Here is a 26,175-nt window from a genome sequence, read left to right as displayed (position 1 = left end):
CACTTTCTTACATCTTTAATATGAACACACTTCTGGGTCTGGAGTTGCTCAAAGAAACCAGCCTGCATACAGTTTGTGGGAAATTCAAGTTTCAAGGTTTTTGTTATTGAGAAGAACATTTTACTTCAAAAAAGGTGAATTTCTGACAGTCTGTGAACTGAACAAGTCACGATGTTGGATAACATAAAGAAAGGCATTCAGACTTTCTGAAAATAAGCTGTAAGACATGTAAACAATTACTGTCATTAAAATCTTTGTCAAAATGAAGGGGTTGACTTGTTGACTTGATTATTGAGCAATCTAACTCTTCAAGTTTACTTCAGTTTCAGACTTCAAAAGAAATGCACATAATTGAATACAACAGATACAAGGTAATGCAGTGCGATATGATATGTTACGATACGAGAAATTACAATACGATATTATATGAAAGGATACAATACAAAACCAGACGGTACGTAACTATACGAAACAAAATGAGACAATTTGAGACAAAACAATGATATGAAACAATACAAAATGATAACATACAATACCAAATGATAGCAAGTGATACGAAGTGATCAATCAATCAATCAATCAATCTTTATTTGTGTAGCGCCAAATCACAACAAACGTTATCTCAAGACGCTTTTACAAACATAGGAGGTCTAGACCACTCTATGTCAAATTATGAACAGAGACCCAACACCAAGACAGGGTAAGACTCAGTCTGACCCAACCTTAATCCATCATGAGCATTGCACATCGCAGTATTTAGCTAATTACAGTGGTGAGGAAAAACTTCCTTTTAACAGGCAGAAACCTCGAGCAGAACCAGACTCATGTTAGACAGCCATCATGCCTCGACTGAGTTGGGTCTGGAAAGACAGATAGAGGGGAGTAAGAGAGAGAGGTGATAGTGATGAGACGAGTCGTAGAAGCTGTTGCCGCTGGAGTCCAGCACGTCCGTATCAGCTGGAGTCCAGATCGTCCACAGCAGGAGGACGTCTACGGTAGCTCAGAGGAATCTACGAGACAAGGGAGCTCAGGGACTCCAGAAAGGTCTATGGTTAGTAACTTTAATGGGACAGGCAGAGTTAAAGTAAGTGATGAAGGGGTTGGGGGGAAGAATGTGAGCAAGGATCCCAGTGTGTCAGTGTGCCAGTTCCCCCGGCAGTCTAAGCCTATAGCAGCATGACAAAAGCTGGTCCAAGCCTGATCCAGCTCTAACTATAAGCTTTATCAAAAAGGAAAGTTTTAAGTCTACTCTTAAAAGTGGAGAGGGTGTCTGCCTCCCGGACCCTGACTGGTAGATGATTCCAAAGGAGAGGGGCCTGATAACTGAAGGTTCTACCTCCCATACTACTTTTAGAGATTTTAGGTACAACTAGCAGGCCTGCATGTTGGGAGCGTAGAGTTCTAGAGGGGTAATAGGGCACGATGAGCTCTTTAAGATACGAGGGTGCCTGATTTTTAAGGGCTTTGTAGGTTTAAAGAAGGATTTTAAATTCTATTCTAGATTGTATGTGGAGTCAGTGTAGAGAAGCTAACACTGGAGAGATGTGCTCCCTCTTCCTAGTTCTAGTCAATACTCGAGCTGCAGCGTTTTGAACTAGCTGAAGAATCTTTAGAGACTTATTGGGGCAGCCTGATAAGAGGGAGTTACAGTAATCTAACCTGGAGGTAACAAATGCATGGACTAGTTTTTCTGCGTCGCTCTGAGATAGGAAGTGTCTAATTTTAGAAATATTGCGCAAGTGAAAATAGGCTGACCTTGAGATTTGCTGAATTTGGGAATTGAAGGATAAATCTTGATCAAACAGGACTCCTAGATTCCTAGCCGAGGTGCTGGATGCCAGACTAATGCCGTCTAAGGTACTTATATTATTAGAAAAAGTCTCTCTGAGGTGTTTGGGGCCAATAACAATCACTTCAATTTTTCCTGAGTTTAGCAGTAAGACATTTCTGGTCATCCAGGTCTTTATGTCTTTTAGACAAGCAACTAATTTAGATAACTGATTGGTTTCTTCTGGCTTCACTGATAAATAGAGCTGAGTGTCATCAGCATAACAATGAAAATGTTACGATATGATCATAATGATACAAAATTGGACGATTGGAAGCGAAACAATACTAAACGAAACGATGCGATACGAAGCGATACAGAATGATACAATACGATATGAAATGATACAAAAATGAGACGATTTTAAATGAAACAATATGAGACCAAACGATACGATAAGATACAAAATGATACGATAAGAATTGATCCAAAGTGAGACGATTCGAAACGAAGCAATATGAGACGAAGCGAAATGATAGGATACGGAACGATACAAATTGACACCAAATTGACACCAAATGACACCAAATGAGACGATTCGAAATGAAAAAATGAGACGAAACAATACAGCATGATAAATGAAGTTAAGGTGTTAACTTAGATTCAGGAGCAGGACCACGCCTAAACCACACCCTCAATCACCTGACAAGCCTACTTAAACGTAGCAAGACTACTCAACCGTTCATCTGTTGCTCTTCAGGGCTGACAGACCGTGCATCACCGTTCTGATTTTGCGCTAAGCGACTGAACTTACCATGGAACTGTTTCAGCACGACTCTGATGAGGATCTCTATGACGAACCTTCCCGTACGGAGAGTCCTTCACCTGAAGAAGGGCAGTCTGACTTCAGCCAGGAGTCCCTGCCACGCCGCTTGCGCTCCGTGGTCAGCCTGCCGCGGCCGGATGAAACCATACAGATCCTCGGGCGCTGGTCATCCCAAGCATATCACACATACATCCGCAACAGTCTTAGTGAGCTGCTTCAAGCCCACGCTCAACTGAGCTCCATCTAATCCAACTCTTTTGGGGATCAAGATCAGCTCCGGCTAGGATAACGCTGAGACGTGATCCCCATCCTGAGTCTCCATCTGCTGGGCTATACGACGCACAATAAATCATTACATGTTCAAACTTATATCCTCGTGTGGCGTGGTCCTTGCTAGTGAAATGAAGTTAAGGTGTTAACTTAGATTCGGGAGCAGGACCACGCCTAAACCACACCCTCAATCACCTGACAAGCCTACTTAAAGGTAGCAAGCCTACTCAACCGTTCGTCTGTTACTCTTCAACCCGCCCTCCCTCACCTTGCTCTGCTTCAATTGCCCTTTTTCTTACCCCTTACTACTCAACGCTCTTTTGTGCCCTTGTCTAATTCCAGGTACTGCCTGGGATCAGGATCAGCTCCGGCTAGGATAACGCTGAGACGTGATCCCCATCCTGAGTCTCCATCTGCCGGGCTATACGACGCACAATAAATCATTACATGTTCAAACTTAGATTCTCGTGTGGCGTGGTCCTTGCTAGTGAACATACGATATGAAATGATACGATACCAAATGATACCAAATGAGACGATTCAAAGTGAAACAATACGAGACAAAACTATAGGAAATGAAACAATATGAAGCAAAAGATACGAAGTGATACGAAACAAAACAATAGAAAATGATTTGAAACAAAACAACATGATACAAAATGATTTGATACGAAACAATACTAAATGAAACAATACAAAAGAATACAATGTGTTATGATACAATGTAATACGACGTGATACAATACAATATGTTACCAACAATGTGTTGGATACGTTCAAATACAATAAGATACATTCTGTTATGATACAATATGATACGATACAGTGGATTACAATACATGACAGTGTGACATGATACGATAAGACTCAACATGAAACAATACACTGCACTGTATTGTCCCCTTAAGTAAATGATCTCCAAATGAAGTGCTGCACACACTTAGTTTCCTCCTCAGTGGTTTGACTAAATGATATCATTAGGTCAGCTAAGGTGTCTTTATATGGATACTAGTTGTGGATTTAATAACAACTCAACATCTAGAACCTAGTGACCCATGGGAAACTTGGAAAATACCCCAACACAGTTTTCCCTTACCTCCTTTTCCCTCTTTACTGCGGCTCTGTTCACTGACTACGTGAAATGGTACTTAAAACGCAATTCCTGATTTAAATATACAAAAATCCATTTGCAGTAAAAATGATATCTATTGGCTTTGAACATCATTAAAGTCTTCAATCTAAATGAAAAGAACTGTCTGATGCTCCTAAAAGTTCTCAAACATGACAACCAGTCCCTCCAGGAAGTTGCGATTTCGCGATCGCAACTATCAACACAAATTCAACCAATCAGCGCGATTTTTTCGCGGCCCTGCAATTTTTTACAATCACCGCAACTTTCCCGCAAATTTGACCAATTACCTCAATCTCAGCCCCTGTACGTCATCGGTTTTGTCATCAATTTGACTTCCTTGGAACATAAACGTAAGTCCTCACTTGATCGGCACTTTTCAACAACAAAACACGCACAGAGAACGGGTGAAGAGAGAGGACAGCAGGCAGGACAAGTGACCATGACAACGTTGTTATTTATAGATTGAGGGGCTCAGTGTTAGCTTGGTCTCTACCTGCTGCAGGTGTGCTTTATGAACCAGCTCTCCTCACCTCCATGCATCTGTCTCATCTTCATTGAGGATTTTTACCCCCCGGTGTGCGTTAGTGACAAAGACACAACCGGGGGACGTCTGTTTAATATTTGATGTTTGACGTTGTTGCCGTGGTTACCGTAAAAAGTTCTGCATCTACAGCTTGATTTAATCCAGTTTGGTGATACATCAGACACATTCAGTAAGTTTTGATCAACTCCTAGTCATCAAAGATGTAGATTAATTTCAGAGTGCTGTGAACTGACTGTGCATCAGTCGCTGCGAGGTGCATTCAGGGACCGTCGTAAATGTGCAATACAGACCTTTCATGGCATTTTTCTGTGAATCAAGACAATCAAAATACAGTCAGTGGCCACATCAAGAATGCTTTCTAAAAACAACTGTAATTTAGCGTATTTACTTGCCCCTGAGATGTTATTGGGGGAAAAAAGCAAAAAAAAACCAAAAACGCAACTTTCACCGCAATTTTTTCAAAAAGCTGTCGCAAATTCAGGCTTTTTAGGCCGCAACAATCACAAAGACATCCCACGAAATCCTGGAGGGACTGGACAACGGAACACCAAACTGGAAATTGGCCAGTATCTGTCAAGAGAGAGTGCTGCAACAAAACTCTGTAACTATGCCTTCACGTTTACACTGAACTCTGCCACGGCAGTTTAGTTTCTGAGTTTCTGATTTCACCTTGTGTTGTGGACTCGCCGGACCGTAAGTGAGGCCACAACAGTGATGTGTAACAGCAGCGTCACCATCGAGAGAGCACAATCAGAAAGCTGCAGGTGCATTCAGAACAATGATGGTGGCCATCTCACCTCTGTAAGTGCCACCGATGATGGCCTCTGTGACGTTTGCAATGACGGGGACCCGTGACAGTCCCGTCTTGAACAGGCAGTGTACAAGGGGCAAAAATAAAAGGTGAATTATGCCTAGACAAAGATGAATACACTCTGCAGATCTTCACATAGAAGAGTGTTATACGGTTAACCCAGAGTCCAAAAGGCCAGAGAGCAACTGATTGATCCAGCTTCTGTTGGGTAGAGCTTTGGAGAGGGGTTTAGAAGGAAACAAGGATGTGAATAATGTCAGACATGCACTCAATGTCAGCTAGAGCTCCAAGAACATATGTTCTTTAAGCATGACAGACTTTAACAGCAGCAGCATGTGTGAATACTGGACAGATTTAATGCTCAGGTGATCTAAATAAGGTCAATGAACCTTCACTATCAGACAGTTACCTCATGAGCATGACAAGGACAGACTCTGTAAACACAGCAGACACACAGCATCTCTGCCAAGTCTCAAATGTAAACACCTCTGCAGAAACTATTGAATCATAAAAATAACAACCTGCTCAGATTCAGGATGTTATTGGCTTCCAGCTGGAGTCTGGTTATCATCAGACCTGACAAACTGAATCACTGCTCTATATTCAGAGACAGACACGAGGACACAGAGCAGCAGTGTTTTTAAATTATACTTTATTTCATATAAAAACAAAACAATAAACAAATAAATTAGATATTTCTAAAATAATTCTCTTGAGGAAATGTTTAAAAACGTGGTGACTGTTTAACGTTTGTACCTGGGAGGAGGAATGTGAAGGTGTGGATGAATCCAGACACAGCTTATATGTAAATGTAAGAGCTTCATTCCAACATGAGATATTCATCAGTGACAGCAGCTGTCCCTCAGTGACTGACAGCATAAAGTACCAGAAGAGGAGGAGAGGAAACATGTGGATCCTTCATCCATGAAATGCATGACTGGTTTACACACAGGGAGATGATGGGATGATGCATTCAGGGCAGTGTGGGATAAAAACAACATTTTTTGTTACAAAAACTGGACTGAGATACATGGTAACAAATAACATCTGATGCAGGTTTGAAGCATTTCTCAAAGCAACAACCAAAAACCATTCAAGTTCAATGGAATCAAATGCGTCACACACAGAGTCTGCTGAGCTTTTAAACAAACTTTCCTGATATGACTTATCTCTGATAAGATCCCGGGGAGGGTATTGGTTAAAACAGTGTGACTAGTTGTTTTCTGTTGTTTTATTTGGGGTCAGATTCAGGGGGTGGACTAGGGCTCAGTTGGCATTTAGGCCCACAGGGGATTTTTCTGCAGCTGGTCCTGGAGGCAGCGGCTGACTCTGAATTAAGATTTGTAATTTAAAAGATGGCGTCTGTGGGGATAAAGATAGGGGCGTTTGGGAAAGAAGAGGAGACATTACCATAATAAGAGCCTCTTCATTTGCACACAAGCCCAAGCTATCCCCACAACACCACCCACCCCCCAAAAAACTCCCTCTGGTCCACAGTCACACCCATTAAGCCTGCAAAGCCCTCATTGTCCGGCCGGGCTGCGGACCTGAGGACCCCTCGCTAACAGATTGGGCTGGGTGAAGGGGTGAGAGCCAGACAAAGGAGGGACCCTCCCCCTTCTCCTCTATTTGAAATCAATCACACTGGCTTTCACATTCAGTGCCCACCCTCCCTCCTCCTCCCTGGGCTCCTCTCCTTGTCAGCAGTGACAGTGGGCTTGAGTCCCCATGCTGCTGAATCGTCAGTCCCCCTTTTCAGGACCAGTCCCACCCTGGACACACCGTCTCTGAAAGAGCTGGACTACTAGATTGGCCATGTAACATTGTCTCAAAGTTGACATGGTTGTTTGTAAAGAGGTCTGATGACCTTTAGGACTCTCTGGACCTGATGCAGAACTTCAGAGATGTAAGATTTCAAATGTTCTGGTGGTTTTCATTTAACGACAGCAACTAGAACTTGGTTTGCTCCTTCTGATATTTGACCACAGGTTGTTTTCTCAGGCCGGAGGTGGAGGCAATTTACTTAAACATGGCAAATAGAGTTTCATTCCAAAATGTGAAAGTGTAAAGGTGAAGCCCGGTCCATGTGTGACCACATACATCTGAGGTTTTTGGAGTGAATGGAAAATAAAAGTTTCCCTCTATAGCTTGACCCAAACTCAAATATGTGCTGTTAGAAATGTTTCTGATGTAAACTCATGTTTGACAGCATCAAATGGTAAACTGGGATTCAGCACATGAATGAATCTGTTGGTATTCTGGGATGAAACATGAAAGACAGTCATGACAGGTTTGGCACTTGAAACACTTGATTGAATTCCTCTCTCCTTTCACCTCCAATAACCTTCATTTTTGTGTCATTCAGAATAATTTATAAAAGGCAATCGTCTTTATGTTGTTGATATGTACATACAATATTTAGATATTCTAATATATTCACAGGAAATCGTAAATTCAGGCACTTCGCTGCCACTACAGCAACTTCTTAGCACAAGAGATCCTGAGATTTAAGACCGTTTTCTTTTTAAATAAGCATCACAAAAGTAAAATAATCTTATATAAAGAGATTTATATTTAACAATCACTTCTTCTTTTTATCATAGCAAAATAAATCTTATTTTTCTTGTTAAAATGTCTTTACCAGCGAGGTTTCACGCCCTGGTTTGAGTAGAGATCATTGTCCATTAGCTCTCTGGAGGAGAGTCGATCAAAGAGAGCTGGTGAGGCGTTCGAGTTCCCGGGTTTCTTCTAGTGCCACAGGTTTCAACGTTACAGCTGTTCATGGGCACGGTGCCAGAGCTGACTTATACGTCCTCTTCTTCTTCAAACCTCCACTGTGTGATGAAGCCCACAGCCTCAGTGCTCCTCGTGCATGTTTCTCTGTTTGTCCCAGAATCTAAGGGCTTTTTCTGGGGCCGTGATGAAGCCAAAACATGTAACCACCCTCTGCAGCCAGCGACCTCCAATATGGCCGCCGCCGTGTGTTACAATGAGCCCAAAGTCGTGTTTCATGTTCATACTGTGTTGATTTGTGTTTATGTGAGTGTGCCTTCAGTTGTCCATCTATCGGAGCGCCGTCTTCACGTCTATCCTCGAGCGTACGTCCTGGTAGCCCAGGAGGCAGGGGTCAGTGGACAAGGCATCGTGGGTAAAAACAGAGTCGTTGTCAGAGGAGCAGGAGCTCGACGTGTCCTCACACGACGGAGAGTACTGCTCAAAGGGCGTTGAGAGGTCCAGGTACTGTGATAAAGAGAAGTGCAGCAGTTAGAGAAATGAAACATTAAACAAACATCCCACAGGGGAACGTTTGTTAGATTGGTTGTAAACAAACTTGTATTTGGCGATTTTTCAGACTGCTTTTGAACATGTTTTTCTTTAATGGTGTCCAGATGTGGAGAAAGTACGCCACTTTGGTTTGAAACCACCGCAAGTACACAGAACAATGGTTTGAAAAGGTCAATTTAGACTTGAAATAATGACCCACACACTCTGAAATGTATCTGGAACAAAATACTGTGAAATTTCAGAAATGTGAAAACTGCATCCAGACACAGTGAGCTCTGTGTTCTGTTTGTGTGAGGTTTTAAACCCTGGATTATACACATTCAGAGCATTGAAGACATCTGGGCAGCAGATTGTGAAAGGAAGGAAGTACATGCGTGTGTAAATCTTTATGAATGCAAACATTTGCCCGCATGCGTGTGTGTGTGTGTGTGTGTGTGTGTGTGTGTGTGTGTGTGTGTGTGTGTGTGTGTGTGTGACTCACCTCGTCAGAGATAGACAGCAGCACTCGGTCCAGCTCCTCCACCAGCTGTTTGAAGGTCGGTCTCTGGGTGGGCACAGCATGCCAGCACTCTCGCATCATCATGTAGCTGAGGAACACAACAAATACAACAATTATTAAAGAATTAAAGAATTTACCAGCAGGAGAATATTTTCACTGATGTGTCCGTAAGAGGTCTACTTATGGGGGATTGCATCACTCGTTTGAGATTAGTGGATGGTTTGTCAGATTGATCAGAAAAACAACACAGGTCATTAAGGAACTCCTGGCTTACAGTTCATGTGTGCAGTTGGAGGGTTTGTCCATGCGGTGTCCCTCCTTCAGCAGCTTGAAGAGCTCCTCCACAGGGATCCCAGGGTACGGTGAGCCGCCCAGTGTGAAGATCTCCCACATAAGAACCCCAAACGACCACCTGAGCAGGGAGGAAGGAGACACATCGTTCAGAGCTCATGTACATAGTTTCATTTAATGAAGTTAAGAATCTGATCTCAGGTTTTTATGTAGTTCAGAGTGGCCCCTGTTGTAAGGTCTGAATATGTTCTTGTGTATGAGTAGTTGGACTTACACGTCACTCTGGTGTGTGTAGACTCTGTCGAACAAAGCCTCTGGTGCCATCCACTTCACCGGCAGCCGTCCCTGCAGAGCGAACATGAACACATTAGAGCTCCAGCTTCAGCTCACGTCTCATCGCAAGACATTTTTCTTTCTGTCTCATGTTCAATCTTTTTTCTCCCTCCCCTTCCTCCCTCATTCCTCTCCTTCTCTACTCTCTTCTCTAATTAAGTCTCATTAGGCCTGCTGCCACTCAGAGGAAACATCAGACATCTGTCCTGAGGGGTGTTACAGCTGCGAGAGAAGCCGGACTGGCACATCTAACATGAAGATATTTAAATACTTTGATTGAATGATATGAAAGTGATACCGTATTGATCAGTGAGGGAGACCATTGAGGATCAGAGGTCAAAGGGGGCTTCTGGTCTACCATTTAATCATCCCTTTAATGTGACTAAAGTGCTTCTACTTGAGGTCCAGAAAATATTGTGATTTTGGACCTAAAGATTTGAAGTGAGCCACATGGATTTTCCTTCTTCTCACAAATATTAAAAACTTTGTCGATTCTCAACTATGGAAAATGTAAAGTAGACTTCTTGTAAACCTCTGGAAAGAAAAGTTATATCCCTGAAAACAGGATTCCTGAAAACATGCCACCACAAAGTGTGACTCACGTTGGTGGTTTTCTTGTAGTAGTCGATCTGGTGGACTCCTCTGGCCAGGCCGAAGTCAGCGATCTTCATCACGTTGTCGTCTGTCACCAGAACATTTCTGGCTGCCAGGTCTCTGTGGATGCACTGCATAGAGGGAGGAGAGAGAGTTCAGCTACAGTCAGTTTCACACCTACTGCAGGAGCCCGTTTATTAGAGCTTAAAGGTTTAAGGTGGACGTGAAGAGTTGTCCGGTTTTGATTCTCTGTGATATTTCTATCAAGTATAATGGACAGTCCCGTGCAAATAACAAGCTGAACAAAACCCTACAACCAAAGGTCTCAAGTTCATGAAAAGAGCTTCTACTGAAGAAACAACGTGGTCTTGTCTGCTCCAGGTTGTGGTCTGGAGAGGTCATGTAAAAACACAGACGGGGAGGTAGAAATGATTCATGGAGGATTTTCTCCAAAGAGAGAAGTCAGGAGTCTAAAGTCAACACAGAGAGCCTCGTTTTAGAGAATGCTACAAAATTAAAATGTCTTTATATAGAGAGCAGGGAGTTTGAAGAAAAAACAACCCTTAGGGAGGAAAAAAGAAAGGCTCTGTTTGCCCACATTGAATGGATGTCATTAAGTTTATTTTGGTTTTCATTCGAAATAGACGTGGGATTTGTGGGGACGTGCAAAATTAACCGGTCTTGGTTTGTGGGTCTCCCCATAATGGAGGGTTAGCTTCAGACTCCTGCATTCTTAGGAGGCCGTAGAGCCAGAAACCCGATGCCTACACCCAGGCGACAGTTCTGCTGCCTGTTTGCTAACAGATTTATGGCAGCGTTAAAAAGGACAAAGCCCTGCGACGGAGGGGACGGACAGATGGATGGATGAAGAAGAGTAAACAGGGCTGAAGCTGCAGCAGCGCTCTGCTGAGGAATGTGTGTGAGACACCGGCTGGCAGACAAAGAGACGTGTTGATAAGAAGCACACAGACAGAGAGCATGCTGGGAAAATGAAAGGAATAGAAACATGGGGGGTGGGGGTGGGAAGAAAAGATGTAAAAGGGACAGACAGAGGACAGCAGGAGAGACAGGGGATTGAAAGGAGAAGAAGTGCCGCCGTGATGACCCGGCGGGTCCAAGTGCCCAAACCCAAGATCTCAATCTGGATCATAATTCCCTTTAAGACAAAACTCTGGGCTCATACAGCTCACAGAGTCTACGAATGCTTGGCATTTTACTACCATGCTTTTATTTTGTGGCTGAACTTCCTGCCAAAGAATGTGGACACTTATGAGGTCTAATACGGAAACATCCCTACAGAGCTGAGGCACTTTTATGAAGTTTACTAAGAGCATCCAAACCCATGAAGCCGCTGTCTGGCTCACACCGAACATTAACAAAGAACAGTTTTTATGTATCTGAAGTTAAACTGAATCAGTCAGTACACAGGTATTACTGTGTGTAAGGATGTAAGGACAAGTCTCAAACATTTTAAATAAACTTCCTGCAGATGGACCAATCAGAGAGTGGATCAATCCAATCGCCCAAACATCGTCTTACAGCTATCAGTAGCTTCCAGACACAATTTACAACCCCCAAATAATCAGGGAGGTTCTCTGATGTTCCACTAAAAGTCATTTCCTCTTGTTAAAGTGAGCGTACCCTTTTAGAGGCCAGGTACTCCATCCCTCTGGCAACCTGGTAGGCACAGGACAGCAGGTCTTTGAAGGTGAGCTGCTCTTCAGGCACCTTGGTCACATCAAAGGTGTAGTCCATGCCTGGGGGTCTTCGGGCCCGCAGGTACTCCCTCAGACTGCCTTTTGAGGCGTACTCCACCAGCACATACAGAGGGCCTGAGGGGGGAACACACACAGAATGAATGACCGACTCGTTTATGTTGTTGTTTTAGCTCCGAGGCTCAGGACCACCACAGTGAATCACTCTCTAAATCAGGATGGTTTGTTTGGATTTACGATAAAAGGGAGCTTGGAAGGAAGTTTGAGGAGAGACATTGTTTTCCCTCCAAAATAAGGGCGTGTGTCAGAGATAACATTTACAAGGAGGAAGAAGTCATCTCACATGATCTGATCTAATCATCGGCTCTAAGAAAACCATCAGACCGACAGCTGACCTCTTTGCACATCTTTAAGAAAACTACATTACATGTCAACAAGTCAAAGAAACTCACCATCCTGTGTGCAGACCCCGAGCAGGTTGATGATGTTCTTGTGTTTGTCCATAACCTTCATCAGCTCCATCTCTGAGATAAGGTCTGCCAGGTCTTTGTCTGTAGCATCATCTTTAGGAAGAACACATTTCATTTAGAGAAGCTTTCCTTCCACATAGAAAACACATGTTAACTAAAATATGAAGGTATCTTTGGGTCTGTGTCATCTCTCTTATGACTCTTACCTTTGAGCATCTTCACCGCCACGGTGGTTGGCTGATCTGAAGAGTCCTTGTTGATGCCGTAAGCCTCAGCTCTGACCACCTGACCAAAGCAGCCTTCTCCTAGAGGTTTACCCAACGTTAGACTAGAGAGAGGAACAGAGAAAAATAAGTATACCTAAATGAAATTTGTAGAAATCCATAATTTGGGGCTCTGGTTTCTCAAACCATAGGTTGGGTTCAGCTAAAAATAGGCTGCGGGCTTGTTTCTTTTTGTGTCCCTGCATGATGTGAGAGCGACGATGTTTAAATAGGTCTGGATCCAAGAGGTCGAACTAAACTTAGCGGAGAAATGTTCTCTTTGAAAGGGATCAACATTTGTCTTCTGTTATACAAAGCTCTTTACAAAACACACATCTGTATCTTTAAATGATAACAGGAGTGACTCCAACTTACTTCTCCCTGGGAAACTCCCAATCTGGGTCATAGGGTAATTCAATCTCCATGACTCCTGCCAACATAGGTGAACAGCTGGAGGAGAGGCGAGCCACCCTCATGAGCGACGCACTGGACTTCCCTGATGAGTTGGACTCCACAGAGTACTGAAGTAAGAGAGACACATACAGTTTAGGCATCAGACACCGGATACCACGTTCAAATGACTTCATGCACGCCCAGCCGTCATAGTCCTCAGTAAGCAGCTGTTAGAACACAATACTCCGATCCCTGCAGTGCAAAGAGGCCTACCTGTCTGCGGAGAGGGAACTTAGAGAGCTTCTGAACAGGTAGAGCATCGAACGGCTCCCTTCTGGGGTGGACCTGCATTCGGCACAACACCACAATGATGATGGCCATGATCAGAGCCAGGAAGCCACAGGCATAGATGATGATGTCGGTGTACTTGGTCTCCATGGTCTCTATGGCGTCTGCTGCTTCTTCTTCTACACAAAGAGGGCGACAGTTGTTAGAAAGTCTGTATTTGGTTTGTTGATGCCAGGATGTAACTGGCTGAATGTCCTAGAGCTAACTTGGAGAAACAAATGTTCGCCAACAGCGTTTTGCATTGTTGTTCAAACTGTTAGGTACCTGAGATAACAGTGAGCCAAGCAGACTGGTGGGCGAATCCGATTGAGTTTCCAGCCAGACAGGTGTACTCTCCAGCATCCTCCATGGTCACTTTGGACAGGTAGAGCACCTCCACATCTGACATGTTCAGACTGCCGGTCTGTAGGATACAGAGAAGTTATTATGGTGAATCCTCTTCTAATATCTCTACTGGAGGCTTTCGTAGCTGGGAAGTCGGTGTCTATCTACATATTTTGCTGACAGCACCAACCTTAAGGACCTGAACGTAGGGCGTCCCGTCATGTCCGTAGCGGCTCCCGTTCCTCTCGATGTGTTTGAGCCACTGGATGTGAGGCTGGGCGTCACTGTAGACCTTACAGTGGAACTGGACGTCACTTCCCACCACTGCTGTTTTGTTGGCAGGCAGGCCGGCCTGCAGGATGGGCCTGTGTGGAGAGCGCTCTGTAAGGAGAAGAAATCAGAGGACGTATGAGGAAGTGGAAAAAATGAAAGATAGCACTGAGCTCCTGAGACAGAGCTTAAAGGCTTTCCCTCCACTCAGGGCAGAAGTTCAAAGGTGATTAAGAAGATTTTAACTGATCTGCCAAGCATGGAGTTTTAGAAATCCCCCTCTCACCAGGAGTCTATGTAGACGGACAAACATGGAGACTGGAGTCACAGAAAGCTGTGGCTAAAATCATCTTCAGATTTAGAAGCTGCCAAGCATGACTGCTTTGTACAGAAACGCAGCAGTCATTGTCTTGAATGTGTTTATACTCTAAAGAGCAGGAAATATCATCAGTGGATGAAAATCTGTTCTCTTAGCGCGTCTCTTTGTCAGCTGGTCGCGGGCTGTCTTTGATCTGTGCTTACTCTCCCTCTCTGATCTCGTTAACTGTCTCGTTAGTCTTCTCCCCCGACAATGGGGACAGAAACTGACCCCGTGGTGGACAGAATGCACACAAATGAACAAACAAACTGCAGTCCTCCTCAATCTCCAGTCAGGTAGAAAACTTGTGTGGACGCTTGACCGCCCACATCCTGCTCGCAACAGCCGACGTCAGACACCTTCTGCTACCCCCCCATAAGTCTTCCCCTCCCTCAGCACGGAGGTTTTATATTTGAACAAGTCAGGCATTGAAATTTTACATTTATGAACAAATCCATTCGTCTGTCTTCCTGACATTAAATGCAGATTTCTACCTTCATTGCTGACTTGAATTTTTAACCTTCTGTTCAAATAAGAGCTGCAACAAAACATTCAGTGGAGACAGAAAAGTACACTCAGTGATACACACACTTCAGCCAGAGAGCTTTGAATCTCTTACCGAGGACATCCAGGACGTAGCTGTGAGCAATGGAGCCGTATCTGTTCTCCACCATGCAGGTGTAGTTTCCTCTGTCTGAAGGAACCACGCTCTCCATCACAAGGCTCCAGTGCTGGTGCCTCAGCTACAGACACAAAACACACAACAACATCAGCATGGTCAAAGCTCTCAGGTGGAATGAGCCCGGGTGGACTCTACATATATTCAAGAGATACAGAACTACTTGGACCCTCACCTTGATGCCCCCGATGCGATGCTCTCCTCTGAACTCACGTCCGTTTTTGAGCCAGCGAATGCTCGGCATTGGGCTTCCCATGGCTGGGCAGCGAAACTTCACCGTGTTACCAGCAGGGACGGCGTACAGCTTCTTCTCCATGCGCTGGGTGTGAGTCCAGTACGGACCTGTTTGGACAAAGACAGGACAGTGAGCCCACGGTCAAAGCGTCCTGTAAGAGACTGAAGTGTGCAGGTAACCAGCATCAATCACTCACCTCTGGAGATGTAGACCTGGTCGTTTTCAATCTCAGCTGATGAGTCTTCCAACCCGTTATCCTCATCATCATCACCGGACCCCAGTGAGTCTGGAAACAAGACAAGGCAACATGAAGTTCATCATGATGAAGGACCAGGACAGGCAACAAGTGTTCACACGTCAGAAGCTACAGCACTTAGAATTTTTACATCCGTCCATGGATTGGAGAATAAATGAAATGATCATTCTGAACTTTAAAATGAGAGATGCAGTTAACCTAGATGTTATTCCGCATACTGCATGTTACAGTACAATACAAAATGTTAGCTTGTTATTAGCGCACCCTGAGCTAGCATCTGCTCAGCTAAAGATGTAAGCAGAAATCAAAGGCAGGATCGATTCATCTCAATGATGTTGGTCAACAATAAAGGTGTCCTTACCCGTCACAGTGATGGTGAAGTTCCTCACAGGCTCTTTGGATCCCCGCAGAACACAGATATAAACCCCTGAGTCCTCGTACATGACGTCTGTGATCTCCATGATGGCGCCGCGGATCTGGATTCGTGGTGTGGGCACAACCCGGCCTCCTTCTTTGTACCAGTTCACCGCCATGCCGGGCCGGGTGCTCATGTCACAGCGGAGCTTCAAAACGTTTCCTGGCTCTAAGAGGAGATGTTCTGAGGTGTCTTCATTCAGGTCCTCAAGGACATCTGTTGAGCCAAAGGACAACAGCAAACAAGACGTTAGCATGCTGCTCCGGATAGGCGGAGGAGGTTTCTCTGTGCACACTTTGGATGTTTTCTTTCTTTCTCTTCTTCTTTTTCTTTTTGACTCTTGAACACATCCCAACTTCTTCATCAGGTTATTTCTTCACCTCCGTTCTACAGCGAGTAGCTACCCCTCAAACTATGACCTTTAGCTTTTCAATTCCTTCATCTCCTACCCCCCCATCCCTGTGCACACACAATGAAAGCACCATGGAGACGAGGAGGCCCAACATATCCGACCCCCCTTTATTCACACCCTCCTCCCTCCCTCCTCCTCCAAACACTTGCTGGATCCAAAACAAGAGAAGAAAAGAAACACAGAGGACGAGAGGCTGAAGCTAATGAACATGTTGCAGCGTGACAGTGGACGGAGGGTAATTTTGAGGGGCGGTGAAGGTCTGCTGAGATCTAAGTGAGTTTACTTCAGCCTGGGGAGGAGAGAGCATGCAATGTAGTCCACACAGATGGCTGCCAGACCATCTTACAGAGTCTACAATGCTCCCTCTACAAAAAACCAACCTCCTGAACCTGCTCAATGGTCGATATGTCACAATATTTCCTTTGTCAGTAGGGCAGCCGCTCAAACATTCTGCTGTTGTACATTCAGACACATTTACAGTTACTGTACCTGGGGGGATTTCAGCAGCAGACATGTCCACAGTTCTGGATATGATGGTACCTGTGGATGGTAGCAGAGATAGAAGACAGTGAGATGGTGAAGTCCTGGAGTCTTTGGTTCAACGTTGCACTGGACACTGAAGATGAACACAGTTCTCACCTGGCAGGACCTCCATCCACGCAGACTGCATGGCCTGAAGCGTCTGCCCTGCGTGCACGCTCTCAGCCATACAGATGTACTCTCCTGCATCTTCCAGAGAGATGTTGGACAGATGCAGAGTGTTCAGCTTTGAGGCGTTGCTCTGCAAGGCCTGCATGGAGGACAGACAATGTTAGCACCATGTGGATACAAGAGGACACCAGTTTTTAATCTGTGAGGCGATCTGTCCTCACCGTCAGAGCTCTGAGGCGAGGCTGTCCTCCTTGGCTTCGGCCTGATGTGCTGGCCTCGGTCTTCAGCCACTGAACCTTTGTGGAGGCCGGTCGGTGGATTTTACACACCAGCTTGGCCTGACCACCCATCACTGCGGTCGTGTTTTCAGGGTAACCCGGGGCTATCAGAGGCCTGGAGACACGAAGATCTAGAAGAGGAAAAACAAGAAAGATCAGCCTCTTTTTAACGTAAAGTTGGACTCTAGAAATGATGCTCCAAACTCTCTCCTTGCACAGTTTTGGCAACTTTTGCTCAGAATGATTTGATTCATTTCCAGACCAGTTTTGGGTTTTTCTGTTGCTGTTGTTCCACAGAATTGTGGGTCCAGGGTCTTACTGAACAGCTATAAACCGCCTTGGTCTGAACTCAAGACAGAAATTGTCCAAACACACAATGAGGTCTCAGTTTACCTCTGAAAGGTCTCGCTACAGGAGTACACAATGTTCCAGAGCAACCGCCGTCATTTAATGCCACCAGGGGCTGCTGATAGAGTGCACTGATAACCCGGCAACTATGGTGTCAGCCTCGGCCACAGTGCTGTCCTTTCAGCAGGTCCCTCAACCGTTTACGTCTTCGCCCACTCACTTATAGAAGCATATGTGCGCCCTGGACGTGCTCTCTGCTCAGTCGCTCAGAACGAGCAATTTTCCCGAGCAATTTTCTGTTTGATTGCTTCCTGTGAGCGCTTAGTGAAAAGGCAATCTGTTTTCTTGTCCCAGTAAAGTGCTGCTGTTATTTATAATCACGCAGAGAACATGGAGGGTAACGCTTTAATACACGCTAACTACAAGGTAAGTGGAGAACCAGACTCAGGGATTGGTCAGAGCAGCAACAGATTTAAAGTCTTGATGGGGCGTTGAGACTGATTTTTATTTTCATTAAGAAATAATACCAAGTGTTCTCTGAGCTTGCAAACATCACAACCAGAGATCCACACAGGCTGCACATTTCACTCTAAACGGGCAAATTTGACTACAATAAAACTAATAGTCAGCAGTTAATCACAGAGACAAACACACACACACACACACACACACACACACACACTAACCTAAAGCCACGCTAATGAACTTGCAGAGACAGGGACGGTGCCCGGTAGTTGAACTCGCGGCAGAGTGTGAATTGTCACCCAGAGGCGAGGGGGCAAACAAAACACAACACAACACAAACAAACCGCTCGGCTGCTCGAGCCAAACGGCCCGTCAGCCAGCCGGCCGGCCGGCTGGTGGGCCTGCCAGAGGAGACCTCAGAGGAGACCGGTCCGGACAATGAAGAGGCCTCGGACAGTAACATGCCCTGACCCCGGGATGGAGCAACACGGCCCTTCAAAAGAAGTACAGTACACAGAGACAGTATGTGGAGGAACTGCTTCAGACAAACATCATCAGGTGTTATATCTGATGTTTGTGTTCTTCAGGTAGAGGCTGGTCTAGCTGTTGCACTGGAACTCTTTCTTATCACTGTAACAGTAAACAAACATAGAGACTATTTAGGCGTGTTCTCACCCCGGTAACTCCTCCTGTGCAGCGCTGGTTCCTTTGTATAATCAGACAATGCAGGATTGATGTTATCATATTCATCATATATCATATCTATCATATTATCCTATCACACTAATAAGCACTAAAGTTAGATTCATATGGACTTGTATGACTCTCCTCAGAGCTGAAAGATCAACACGCTGTTTCAGGACAGGAAAGAGGAGAAAGAGGAGAAACCCTCTCAGGGCACTTTGAGTTGAAACTCTTGGTCACGTTGCCGTACCCGGGTCCGGACCCTGAACGTCAAAAGCTTTAAGCTGTGACTGATTTGCATTAAAAGTAAGCAGAACACTTTGCTCATGTTTGCAGTAGAAAATAATTGCATTTAATGAATGGATGCTAACTTTGTAAGCATCCATTCATTATCTGTTCAAACACCACTCAGAAGGTTTGCCGCTCAGAGGTCAGGCTCTGTCCACAGGCGGCTCGGGTCTGAGCACTCGGCCTGACCAGCAGATGCACTCCAAAAAATATGCCAACCCACTTAATCTGCACGGAGACCAAAGAAAAAACGGCATTCTCTGGCACATGCTGTTCTTCTTTATGTTACAAAACGCTCACTGTGAAGTGACAATTACCAGGACTGCTTCAGCTCAGCCTCATACATCAAACCGTCAGAATCTATGATGTCCCGGTCTCAGAGTTAAGACGTGTTTCTTTGTTTACTGGACGTGTGTTGGAACAAAGCTGCTCTAGGCTTGTGTACGGTCTGTAATGATGTGGTAGAACACTGGAACAGAAATAATTTTCCTGGAGGAGGAGGAAGAAAAGCCTTGGACAGTCAGATCGCTGCATTCAGCAGCATGTGGTTGGTAACATTAGAAGTATAATTAAATGTGGAGGACGCTGTGATTTATTTTCACTGAGAGTTTTGATCAGATCAGGAACACGACAGAAAACGCCTGAGGCTGAGAATAATTGAAATAGTTTTATAGAAGCGGTGTAGACGATGCTGTGGTTTTGTGCTCTTACTTTGATTGTGGCTGCAGTTTATTTCAAAGCAGAAGAAGAACAGTGTTTACTGAGCTCACTGATAATCACATAATGTTCTCCACGGGGATCTACAGAGAGGTTACGAGGCGGTTTGTCCTCAGGAGCAGAGACCTGATTTTTATTGGACTTTGGCTCATAAATATGGTTGTGAATTTAAATGTTTTATGCATGGGGAAACCAGGACATGTTCCTCTCCTTTCACCACGAGTAGTTCTGTTTCTATCTTTGAAGTTATGCTTCACAACCTATAGATCTCTGTCATCAGTCCCTGTTTGATTCTTTGTTCGTGAACCTTAAAGGTTTCTCTGAGCCTCTCCCGCCTGCACACAGCCGTCTAAACACGCCGGGTCCTGCAGCACAAAGTGAGGCCGCAGGAACGGAGAGGAGACAGCCTCTGTGCTTTAAGCCTTCAGGGGGAAACAATCCACTTTGTCTTTCATCAATCGACACAAGAATGTCACCTGAAGTCCTTTAATCAGAGTCAGAAACTGATCCAGCAGGAGAGAGGTCCAGGACTCTGTCACATAGAGCGTCTGATTGTATTCTGCTGCACTTTCACTCAGTGGAAATATCTTCATGCATCTTAAAACTAACAATGTCTGACTCCGTGTATCGGCTTCTGTCTGTAGAGTATGAATGAAAAGCCCCTTCGCTCCCCTCCTCTTCCTCCTCTACAGCTGGCACGCAGCCAGGAAGATTTACACTTCCGAGCCTCCGGGCCTCGGACGGATCAGGTAGCACAGTTTACAGCAGCACAAACACTGAGCGCTTTTCTTTCTCCCACCTTTTTCCTCCCTCCTTCCAAACCCTGACTGCAGCCTCTCTGTCATATTTTCTGTCACCTTGACTTCCTCTGAGCCGCGGCTGCCAAGAAACTGACACTTTCTAACAAGGGAGAGTGGACTGATTGTAAGGTTCACAGATCAGATGTCCACAGAGTGTCTGCGGTTTCAAACCAGCAAACCTTCCAGCCAGACATCCAAGTTTTACATCCCACAATCCCCCCGAAGGTTTAGAAGGAGAGCAGAGTGATTCAGAGAAGTGTGTGTTTGATGGTTTCAGATCTTACCTTTAGTCCGTCCCTCCTCGACGGCCCTGGATGAGGCTCTGTCCATCAAACTCAGCAAGAGAACGCAGAACGTGCAGATCCTCACCATCTTTTTGACGTGGTGTTGTGGTTAAAAGGTATAAAAATAGATCTCTGAAGCCTGGGGTTGGCCTCACACTCCGGCCCCTGGCATTGGAAACTCCAGAAACCCACAAAGTCTCTAAATCTGGATCCTGTAGACACAAGAAAACACAAGGGAGACGGTTATCTGCTGATCAGAAACCCGATTCTTGAAGCTTTGCTGTTCAGACTTTAACCAGGAGTCAGAAAGCACAGATCCAGCTCAGCCACAGTCAGAGATGCTGTGTTGACTGTGAGCAGCTGTATTCGTCAGCAGATGTCCTGCTAACTGTCCCGCTCGTCCGCCTTACATTGTCCAGGCTCTCCTGCGTCATGAATAAGGAGCAGGGCTGTTACCGCCTGTTGTTTGTCAATGGATGGCGCTCAGTCTGGCCCGGGATAATGGGCCCGCACTAGAAAAACACTTGAAACTTGCCAGGAAGCTACAGAATCTGGAGGAGCTGCAGGCAGAGTCGACTTCAGGACTGGAGGTGGAAACACAACAAGCAGCGAAGCAGTCGAATCTGAGATGAGGTTTATCGCCTCAAGAGTGTCAACTCTTCACTTTGACACATGTGATACTTTATATTGTACTGACTTTACATCACAGTTTAACTCTAAACTTTGTGTCTCAGCTTGCAGCATGATTGGTAATATTATTGGATCTTTTCTGTTTTCCTACTAAAGTTTGTCTTTAAATAAATTAGAGGACCGCAAATAACTGATTCCACAAACCACAAACTGTCCACTCAGATGTCTGATTGCCACATCAATGAAAACCTGGAAAGATGTACTATTCTTTTTCCACCAAGCTTATTTTAACTCGCTTTAAAAGCTATTTTTATTTTTTTATATATTTGTAATTTTCCTTTTCTTTTCTATTTTTTAATATATTGTCATTTTAATTGTGTTCTTTTGTTCTTGTCTGAATGTTTCCAATGCTTTTATGTTTTAATGTAAAGCACATTGAGTTGCCCTTGTGTATGAAATGTGCTATACGACTAAAGCTGCCTTAACTTCCACCTCAAACAAAGCAGATACCCAAACAGTCTGAACTACAGTGACAGTCATATGTAAGATAACTTTAGTTAAGTCCTTCTGTCAGTCTGCATTTGTTTGGTCAACATAAGCATCCCCTCTGATAAACTGACTCTTTGTGACTAAATGCTCAGTGAACTAAAGTTTTAGAAAACAGCTGTCAAATTTATTCAAATTATAAATAAGAGCAAAGTGAAAAAAGACTTCCAGCCATAACAACAAGTCTCCTCTGTGAGAGTGAATTACCTCTACATCAAACTCCTCATCACTCTGACCCCATCAGCACATCTTCCTCCACAGCTGTGACTCAAAAATGATCTGAAGATATTTATACTGAATATGATTACAGCTCTGTCACGAGAACCAGTCCCTCAGACAAACAATGAGCTCTCTCAGTGCATAAGAACACCTAAAGTATAACACACTGATTTTTCTGCTGAGAGTGGAGCCAACTGCGCACAGGCGCCAGACCCCGGTGTGTGCGCTCCATGCATGCATGCCGCGCCCACACACACACACACACACACACACACACACACACACACACACACACACACCATTTAAAGAACCAGCTAACTGAATGAAACGTTTTCTTGCTAAATTAAGGACTGGAAAAGAAAACCTCTCCTGCTGCACGCTGCAGACATCAAGCCGAGACCCAATAAAGCTTTAACTGTATTTAACCATCAGCTCTGGAGGTCACAGTGCATGCTCTTATTTTCTATTCTATAATGAACTGTATGTTTCTAAATCCCACTGTATGAATTAATTAATAAGCTAAGCATTGGCCCAGCCGTTGCGGGTCACAGTGAACTTCAGAGCTGCAGGCATGTTGATATGAGTTCCACACATTTATTATACGGAATTGTAGGGTCACATTGTTTGCACCGAGCAGCTATCTATCAGTTAATTAAAACAATCAGCACTTCTGCGAATCTCAAAGGAAAATTAAATCAAACCAAACGTTCATGATCTCTTTCTGTTTCCCCCAAATCTACGACTTCACTCACTAAAGACCATCATCGTGCAGGAAACTAACAACGAGTTTTATTCCATCTGAAATCATAAATGTGACTGCATGTGATCTATGGTCTGTCTGGGTTCAAACTCCACTCTCAGCAACACAAACACTCGCTCCTGACACACAGTGACTGCGGAAGGTTAGATATCTTAAACTTCTCTTTCTGGATGAATCACTTCTTCACAATGCAGAAGAGTAACCGTGGAATAAAACATTTTCAAGAAATGAGCTCTTCTTTACAAACAGTTGTTGAAAAGAAGTAAAAGATTGAACTGACTTGGCTCCAAAGCTGGAATCTGAATATTGTAGAATTTAAAATCATGCTGCCTTCTCTTGTGTGTGTCGTAATCTAACCCAGACTCCCCCATGCCCGCTGAAAATGAATGAAACAACAACTCTCCAAGAACATCCAGCTGTCTCAGTCTGTTTTCACCCACCTTTCCTCCCGGCCTGTCCTCGCAGAGATGAGGGGGGGAATCACTCCTTATTCCAGCCAGTACGCGCGAATATTGAACCCGTCATTTGGAGCTTTAGTGTTTCCTCTGTGTGCCAAAGTGTCTGAAATCAGCTCTATCCGGGAGAGAATGAAGCTCATTAATCCATTAATACAGCCTCCCGGAACATGCACGACAGCTGCCGGGCTCTCTCTCTCCTGGTGACCGGCGAACAGAGCTGTGTGATCCCGCTGGGCAAAGTCCACTGCAGCGGGCCGATCAGAGAGCTAAATCCATGGAGAGAAAAAAACGCAGAGTCGTTGATTTCACGCGAAATAAGTAATTTATCCTTATATGAATATTTGCAAAAGATCCAAAGTGGCGAGAGAAAGAGATCAAGACGGGCTAGAAAAACGTGCCCCGGAGTTTGGAGCCCCGTCTCGTATTGACTCTTGGATAACTCTTCCGTGCGTCTTTACGCAGCGCTTCTAAAAGTTCTCCTCTCCTCTGTGAGTGTATCCTGGTGAAATCTGCCGTAAAACTATGGAGCTCAGCTTCCTCGGATCGTTTCTCTTGTACAGCACGGAGTGTGTCAGACTGCGTCCTCCACTCAGCAGCTCTCTAGCAGCACTACTGCTCCTCTCCGGCCGGCAGTCACAACAACAATGGTCTGAGAGCGGCCAGGGGAGCAGGAGGAGGAGGGGAGAGAGAGGGGAGGGGTGCGCTGCTGTTACCCTCACATAAAAAAAAAACTACCCCCCATCCCACCAAAGAGCTGGCAAATAAACTCAAGACCCTCAGCCTCCTCTACACAGATCTCTGGAATCACCGTGGATTAAAAACAACACAAAACACTAACTTTACTTTTTGTAATATATCCTGAATCTCGCCACGCGTGCCAAAACGTCCTCATAAATCACGTTATGAAAACAGTCTGTGTTTTTTTTTTATCACGCCTCATAATTTATTGCAGGATAATTGTGCTCTATGCAAACAGAGCGTTAAGGCCTCTTTAGGAGACGCATTCAATTAAGATGCTTCACTGAGTGGAGGCTGTGAATTGCCTCCACGTTTTAATTGCATCAGTAAAAGAACAAGACCCCGTAATCCCATTAGCTGCATGCAGCAGAGAATCAAGATCAGCCCTGTTTTTATCAGATTACCTCTCCGAGGCTTCAGGTCCTCACAGAAGATTATTATTTTACAGATCACAAAGAAAAAAAATCACGACATAAATAATCTTTCTTGTGAATGAGAGAAAGACTTTTTATTTGCAGGAGAAGGGTCCATGCTGCATGCATCAGTGTGAGGTCAGCACACAGGAGAGATAAGGAAACACCTGATAGTGATAAAGTGATAAAAATGTGAACACAAGATTCAGTGAAAACACTCAACAGAAAACTCCTTCACTTTTTCCTTTCTTCAGTTTTACATCACTCCCCACTCTGCTGGGGATCATAAAAAAGTTATCAACTCACCTTTATACTCAAATGTTTCTTAAAGTTGAACCCAAAAAACAACAAACAAACAAACAAACAAACACAAATAAAAAAGACATTAGATTTGTTTTCTGCCTCTCACAGATTCTACCTTCAGGTTGAATTCTGTGTTTGATCCTATAAGTAAAAAAATGTCCCTCATTCTCACCACACTGCTCCAAAAGGCACAGTTTGACAAGGTGTTCAACATCTCAGTGACACACACAGACCCCTCGTGCCTCTGATTGTTTTCACTGTAAACCCCTCTGCAGCAATATATAAAGCTAAGAGCAGGACATGGGATTTTAAACCAAGTGACATTAAATCAAATATGTTAAAGCTCCAGTGAGGAACTTTTGGTTTGGCGCCAATTTTGGAAACTCCTGCAGACAAAGTAGCACCGCTTCTTTCTTCCTGATTCTGTCCTGTACATGTGTCAGTAGTGTTGTTGTCATTGTGCCTCTTTTGACAGACTTTTCAAAGGTTGTTTCTTTTTGCTGCATGTTTGTCTGACACCCATCCTGTAGGAGCAGTTTTAGGATATACAAATATCTTGACATAAAGGTCAGTCTGATTGCTTATCGTCTTGTTTGCAGGTTTTATAGAGGGATCCGTAATCAATTCAGTCAGTTTCACGAGCAGATAAATCACTCTTTGAAGCTTTAAAGGAAACAAACAGGGTGTAAGGCCTGAACTTAACTAAACTAAAGTTAAGTTAACATAACTTAATTTAACTAAACTAAACTAAAGTTGAGTTAACATAACTTAATTAAACTAAACTAAACTAAAGTTAAGTTAACATAACTTAATTAAACTAAACTAAACTAAACTAAAGTTAAGTTAACATAACTTAATTAAACTAAACTAAACTAAAGTTAAGTTAACATAACTAAACTAAACTAAACTAAACTAAACTAAACTAAAGTTAAGTTAACATAACTAAACTAAACTAAACTAAACTAAACTAAACTAAAGTTAAGTTAACATAACTAAACTAAACTAAACTAAACTAAACTAAAGTTAAGTTAACTAAACTAAACTAAACTAAACTAAAGTTAAGTTAACATAACTAAACTAAACTAAACTAAACTAAACTAAA

At 44.1% G+C, this 26,175-nt stretch overlaps 1 protein-coding gene across 2 annotated transcripts; it reads right to left on the bottom strand.

The window, feature by feature from the left end:
- Positions 1-5,993: 5,993 nt before the first annotated feature.
- On the bottom strand, positions 5,994-24,265 carry fgfr4 (fibroblast growth factor receptor 4). 2 transcript variants are annotated; one of them, XM_034684613.1, is made up of 21 exons: positions 23,602-24,265; positions 21,007-21,218; positions 17,364-17,551; positions 17,131-17,281; positions 16,981-17,031; positions 16,026-16,295; positions 15,605-15,694; positions 15,349-15,515; positions 15,114-15,237; positions 14,057-14,247; positions 13,807-13,945; positions 13,468-13,661; positions 13,177-13,322; positions 12,745-12,866; positions 12,521-12,631; positions 11,995-12,185; positions 10,362-10,484; positions 9,701-9,771; positions 9,410-9,547; positions 9,118-9,223; positions 5,994-8,591 (listed from the first exon to the last, which is right to left on the bottom strand). In XM_034684613.1, the coding sequence occupies exons 2-21, from the start codon at positions 21,092-21,094 to the stop codon at positions 8,415-8,417; spliced, it is 2,838 nt and encodes a 945-aa protein (XP_034540504.1). In that variant the 5' UTR covers positions 21,095-21,218; positions 23,602-24,265; the 3' UTR covers positions 5,994-8,414. The 2 variants fall into 2 exon arrangements, with proteins under 2 accessions (XP_034540504.1, XP_034540505.1); XM_034684614.1 differs by lacking the exon at positions 23,602-24,265 and having other exon boundaries at positions 6,059-8,591; positions 21,007-21,408.
- Positions 24,266-26,175: the final 1,910 nt, after the last annotated feature.

This window comes from Notolabrus celidotus, chromosome 5 (assembly GCF_009762535.1).
Source record: "Notolabrus celidotus isolate fNotCel1 chromosome 5, fNotCel1.pri, whole genome shotgun sequence".
In the NCBI taxonomy this organism is placed as follows: Eukaryota; Metazoa; Chordata; class Actinopteri; order Labriformes; family Labridae; genus Notolabrus; species Notolabrus celidotus.
The sequence above is the reverse complement of the archived record's forward strand: the minus strand, read 5'-3'. Positions and strand labels throughout refer to the sequence as shown.